Source organism: Priapulus caudatus, unplaced genomic scaffold, assembly GCF_000485595.1.
Source record: "Priapulus caudatus unplaced genomic scaffold, Priapulus_caudatus-5.0.1 Scaffold290, whole genome shotgun sequence".
Lineage (NCBI taxonomy): Eukaryota > Metazoa > Priapulida > Priapulimorpha > Priapulimorphida > Priapulidae > Priapulus > Priapulus caudatus.
In genome coordinates, this window is record NW_014577351.1 from 271,672 (window position 1) to 277,707 (window position 6,036).

Below are 6,036 nucleotides of genomic sequence, written 5' to 3' on the forward strand. Positions count from 1 at the left end.
TGATATCAGGAGTGTATCAATATTGATACGCTCTTGATGATATCCCTATCGTCATTCTCTCCGCCTTCTCTCTCTTCCCCCTCCCCCTTTCTCTCTCCCTCCATCTCCCACCCTTTCTCACCCTCTCTGTCTGTTTGTCTGTGTTTCTAACTATAAGGAAACCAACGGTTCATAGAAAATTCTGCCTATCCAGGGCCGTAGCCTGCGGGGGGGGGGGGCAGCTGCCCCCCTAGATTTTGAAGCCAAAAAAAAAAAAAAATTTATCTACTAAAAAAGAATTGTCGTAGTCAGAATGAATGATGACATGTACTCAAAAGTGCCTGAAATACCATCTCCTGCCATCTACATTTTCAAGATTTGCTGTGGGAGGACATCCCCCCCCCCCGTTTCTCACTCCCTCCTTGAAATCCTGGATCCGCCGCTCCCTCCCCTAGGAATTTGCCCAGCCTACGGCCCTGCTGTCACTGTCTTTTTATGTTCATAGAAATGTTGAGAATTCTAGTGATTTAATGGCCATGTGCTCATCTTGACACCCCTCTCTATTCGATCGTGCATGAACGCTACTTTTCATGTTAGCAACTCGTCCGGAACGACATGCACTATCAGTGTTGTAGTCAGCTGCTGGCATGCTACCGGTTATGCAGAACAGTGCCATAATATGTCGGTGATGTTTACATGCAATTTCTCTATCTTCACAATACGCTAACACCCTGCGAATGGTAATAAATGTGAAAGCACGCTGGGATTGCTGACTAGTGTTGTACGCTCCGATGTTTCAGGACGCTTAATTTACACCTAACAGGAATAATTATGGTAAGTAAACAGCTATCTGTAGCAATGTAAACAACATTGAAATCAATGAATTTGTATTTGATAATATCGTGTAACAGTCTAAGGCTCCAGACGGCTCCATGCTATGTTACGCTCCTTCTTCGTAATCCATGCCACTGGTTTAGCTATAAGGTGTAGTGCTATCTTTCGGAAGTTGAAAATTTTAACTAATTCATACCGTTAATATTAACCGTACAATTCAGTTCAACCGTAGCGTTATTGTTTGGATACGCCGGAAAATGATTTCTATTTAGTTTATGTAATTGTGATCAGTTAGAATCCACCTATATTCTTGGTACAGTAATGACAGCAAGGATGGGGGTGAAACTCCATTAGGAGTGTTCCCAACTTTAATGTCATTAATGGTTATATGGTTATATGGTTATGTTATAGGTTAGGGTTAGGGTTAGGGTTAGGATTAGGATTATCAATCATTAATCATTAATGATTAATGATATCAAAGTTGGGAACACTCCTAATGGAGCGTTAGCCAAAAATCCAGCAATAGTGTGTTTTGGACATTAATTTACATACGTATTATAGTTAAAATGCTGTGCCTTATGCTGGCCGCATACCTGCTGCTGTCGTTACTGGGAGAGCTAGAAGGAAATTCACAGATGTGGCTTCGTTTGCCTTCACGGGGCATTCCGCGTGCTACCCGGAATCAGATTTTAGAAGCGGCCAGCAAAGCTGGAACGACAGGTATCGTACGACATATCGCTAAATCCTTTATAATCGTCCTCTATAAAACTAGCAAACGTAGAAAGAAAGAAATGAACTACGTTTGGCTGATTTGTAAGTCTGCTTGAAACTGCGCAGTTTTCATATTAAAGCCAAGCTTAAACAGAAATGTAAATTGGCGTGCACTTGTTGCAGATAGTCCTAGCATACAGCTTAGAATTGTTGGAGGCAGAGACGCCCAGATATGTGAAGCTCCGTATACGGTAATAATATCATGGTTATAAGGCATAGCAACAATTTTAATGACTTATTCTAATGTGTTGATAAACATTTAAGATACTTAATTCTGTTTTGAATACTACGGACTTTATTGCATCACACAAGATCAGTAGCAAATAATCGGGTTCTATTATCTTCTCCCGATGGGATAATAATCTACATAAGCTTTCGGATACAGAAGCTACATAATAATAAGATGACGGAGCATGGTTGAGAAACTAAAGGTTAGTTCCGTGTATAATGAATGCTAGCGCGATAAACTTGAGGCGACGAGGTCAGTTTATGAACGCATCATCAGTTGTAAACACAGAAGGACAACAATATGCTACAACCGTTATTATACTATCACAGAGAAACTGTTTTCTTCTTCAGGTCGCTTTATTGGACAGATCAGGAAGTCAGTTCTGCGGTGGCACTTTGATACATCCATCTTGGGTGGTTACCGCAGCCCACTGCGTGTTCGTAAAACAATCATAAACATAATAATTGTGACATAAATAATATATTTATTAGTGTAATCAATGACCTATTTATATAACACGCAGCGTGAATTCTTGCCTCGTACGTAGCCGTTGGGGCTTTTAGGGATGCATTTTCCGCCTCTAATTTTAGTGGTCGAAGTCCAAATGGAATGAATATTCTTCACGGAAGCACTTTCTTATCTACTGGCGGAACCGAAGTTAGCGTGAGTAGACAACATTGCACCCCATTCGTTAGAAATAGACCGCAGTCTCGCGCAAACGCGGTCATATCCATATATAGGTCAATGCTTTATGGCGCGTGTTTTCGAAACCGACATACTTCTACTATTACTCCTACCAAGAAATACTCCTCTTCCTTATTCGCCTTCTCTTCCCCTCTTCTTCTTCTTCTTCTTCTTCTTCTTCTTCTTCTTCTTCTTCTTCCCGTTGTTCCAAACACATTCTGAGGGTTTTCGATTTCGCAGGTTGCCGACGTAAGACGTCATCAAAGCTACAAGCATTCAACCGAATTGAATGACATCGCCTTGCTACGGCTGTCCTCGCCGGTGACGTGTGACGAAAACACGAAAGCTGCGTCACTGCCGCGGCGGTCTGCACCGCCGTGTGTTGGCTGCGTAGGACGAGCTAGTGGCTGGGGATCGTTGTCAGAAGGTATAATTAGCCGCTGTGCAACAGGAGATAATCACTGGTACGTGCGTACAATGAATTCGTGCAAAGTTTAAATGTTGCAAAATTTCCAGACAAGTTCTTCTCCCAGACAAGTACGAAATATTATTGAACCGAATACATATCCGCACAGCCTCGATATCTCTGCCATGCATGTAAATTATATGACGCCGGCTATCAAGTTGCTTATAATTTATACAACCGCAAACCTGTTTCAAATACCTGCCATTGCAGAATCTGTCGGATGGAATTATGCCATATTAGTTCCGCCGACGAGGCCACGAACTATGGCCACCAAGACTATATTACAGAATAGCGTAATTAACGCTGTTACGCACCATGATTCTTCGAGATTATAGGCTGAGTAAAGTCTCGCGTTGTCGACGCGAGGTTGACTGATTGTGAATTGTGAAAGCAGTGTGTTTGTGTGCGCGCGTGTGTGTGTGTGTGTGTGTGTGTGTGTGTGTGTGTGTGTGTGTGTGTGTGTGTGTGCGTGCGTGCGTGCGTGCGTGCGTGCATGCGTGATTGCGTGCGTGAGTGTGTGTGTGTGCGCGCGCGCGTGTGAGTGTGTGTGCACATAAAAGTCGACATGGATTACCAATATGGATTTGATGTGAATTAATTACTATAACTCTAGCTGTGATGCTACGGACATTAATTCGTAGGTGGTGCTGATCCGGAAAACATGCAAATCGTGAACCTCACGGTCATCGCCAACAGCGACTGTGCGGATGTGTATGGTGATGATAGTATTGCAACTAGCATGATGTGTACGGAGGCTGATGGAAATCACGACACATGCCAGGTTTATCAAGAGACGTCAATAGTTATGACTACCATTATATAATGATAGTCATAACTATATATATAAAATATTTTATATATATATATATATATAAATATGTTACACTGTAGTCGTACCATATATATATATATATTACCAACTTGTAAGCGTTAGCACCTCTATTGCGACGCAGATGCGTATATTAAGGGATCAACAAGGATCTAAATTTAAAGAAATGTTTTGATAGCAAGCGACGGCCGATATTTTGTATGAGGCGACACCCATTAAACATTCTATCACATAATTATGTTTAATATCAATAATATATGAATCTTCGACTTGATGATGTTCACGACGACTCCAATTCCGGAGAGGTTTGTTTGTACAGACACACCAAAACACACCAAATACAGATAGGAAACAGATTATGTGCAACTAATATGCTGTTCTTTTGTTAACAGGGAGATTCTGGGGGCCCTCTGGTGCAGATTAGCGACTTGACGCACAGCTTGATTGGCATCACGTCGTGGGGAGCTCAATGCGCCTCTCAGACGTTTCCTGGAGTGTACACGCGGGTAGCAGATTTTGTTGACTGGATATACGACAACACCAACAATGTAGACTTTCCCACATTCGGAGATGCGTGCGCCCTGGATAGGATCAAATGTTCTGATCCGATCCCGCTTACCACAGAACCTACCACAGAGCCTACCACAGAGCCTAGCGCACCCCGATATCCATATAGACCTTACAGACCTCACCCACATTACTATAAACCCTATGGCAGATACCCAGGCAGATACCCTGGCAGATATCCTGGCAGATACCCTGGCAGATATCCTGGCAGATACCCTGGCAGATATCCTGGCAGATATCCTGGCAGATACCCTGGCAGATATCCTGGCAGATACCCTGGCAGACGCCCAGGTCGACTTTCGGGCAGACGCCCTTACAGGCTCCCAGACAGACGCACCGACAGACATCGCCAAGAACACACCGACAGACGTCCCGGTAGAGACTCCGACAAGTCCGGCGGTAGAACGAGAAACACCGGCAATAGTCGGCAACCGGAAGATAACGACAGGAGCTCCACCAGGCGAGTGACAGACGGTGAAGACGGTCGGAGACGCACACGCACGCGAAGAACAAGTCAATCGTGAAGCACGGAATATACGTCGCACGAGGCGAGAATTTTCGAATGCTGTGTAAACAAGAGCCGCAAAGCGTCTGGGCTCATCTGAGGTCTGTTGCTACGGTTATAAACGTAACATTTACATCGTGCGTAGTGACACCTTTGTTAGGCGCAGATATGCATACGCAGTTGCGTACACATCATTTCAGCAACCTTCTGCATTCTGCATACCTCCCAAATCCCATTGGTTGATACAAAGCGCGTGCATGAAACTCCTCTTTTAGGGTGCATTGTGACCCTAACCATAACCTTATTAAAATAAAATAATTGTTGTAAACATTATTTGTTGTTATTAAATTGTTGTAAATAAATCATGTAAATATTTGCGTTAATTGGAAAAAAATAGTTAAATGGATAAAGATAGAAAAATACAGAAAACAGGTAAATAATAAAAAATCTGATTGGATTCGATCAAAGGACCTTTGATCCGTAATCCTGTCCTGTACCCGTTGGGCTATCCAGACATATTGGATTTCTAGATTATGGATGTGCCATGAATATGAGAACACTGGACATCATTGAGGCAGTTCAGGAATCCATGTTTAACCCTCATCTTGAGGGTCAAAAGGTTATCAGACACTTACTCTTCGCACGTCAGTGGAAAGCACATTTCATGGTCCTTTCAATAAAGTGATAAAAATGGTACGTCAGCGCTGAAACAAAAAAGTTTTTCACTCTGTCCATTAGGCCATGTCCTCAGAAAATGTCTGATATCTGACCTTTCCCCCACTGCCATTTGACCTGTGACCTCCAATTTCGCACTGTTGATGGGTTTCCTGCCCATCACACTATACACCGAATATTAAGAGCTGTTGACGGACGCACGCACGTACAATCATGCGATTCTACAAGCTGCATCTGACTACGTCAGATGAGCTAACAAGAATCCTACAATAAAAAGACTAACTGATAGATAGAATGTGTTGTTAAAGTGTCGATTGAATAATAGTAGTGTCACATGTATCAGATGAGAATGAGTAGCACAACAAACTAGTGCGATATGTCAATACCACAATAACAGTGTTCGAATACATCGTTGGGATATTAGTGTGTAGGTTTACGTAACCATAATAAAATTATTTTTCGGTATGCTATTTTAACAGATATATCTTTTGAAATAA

General features: G+C 42.6%; 1 protein-coding gene across 4 annotated transcripts; it reads left to right on the forward strand.

Annotated features, from left to right (window-relative positions):
• The first annotated feature begins 613 nt into the window (after positions 1-613).
• Positions 614-5,005, forward strand: LOC106808617 (mite allergen Eur m 3-like). 4 transcript variants are annotated; one of them, XM_014811405.1, is made up of 9 exons: positions 614-813; positions 1,375-1,533; positions 1,708-1,775; positions 2,164-2,249; positions 2,404-2,476; positions 2,738-2,924; positions 3,605-3,744; positions 4,185-4,522; positions 4,583-5,005. In XM_014811405.1, exons 2-9 carry the CDS (start codon positions 1,380-1,382, stop codon positions 4,881-4,883), a joined length of 1,347 nt encoding a protein of 448 aa, XP_014666891.1. In that variant the 5' UTR covers positions 614-813; positions 1,375-1,379; the 3' UTR covers positions 4,884-5,005. The 4 variants fall into 4 exon arrangements, with proteins under 4 accessions (XP_014666891.1, XP_014666890.1, XP_014666893.1 ...); XM_014811404.1 differs by having other exon boundaries at positions 4,185-5,005; XM_014811407.1 differs by lacking the exons at positions 3,605-3,744; positions 4,583-5,005 and having other exon boundaries at positions 4,185-4,335.
• Positions 5,006-6,036: the final 1,031 nt, after the last annotated feature.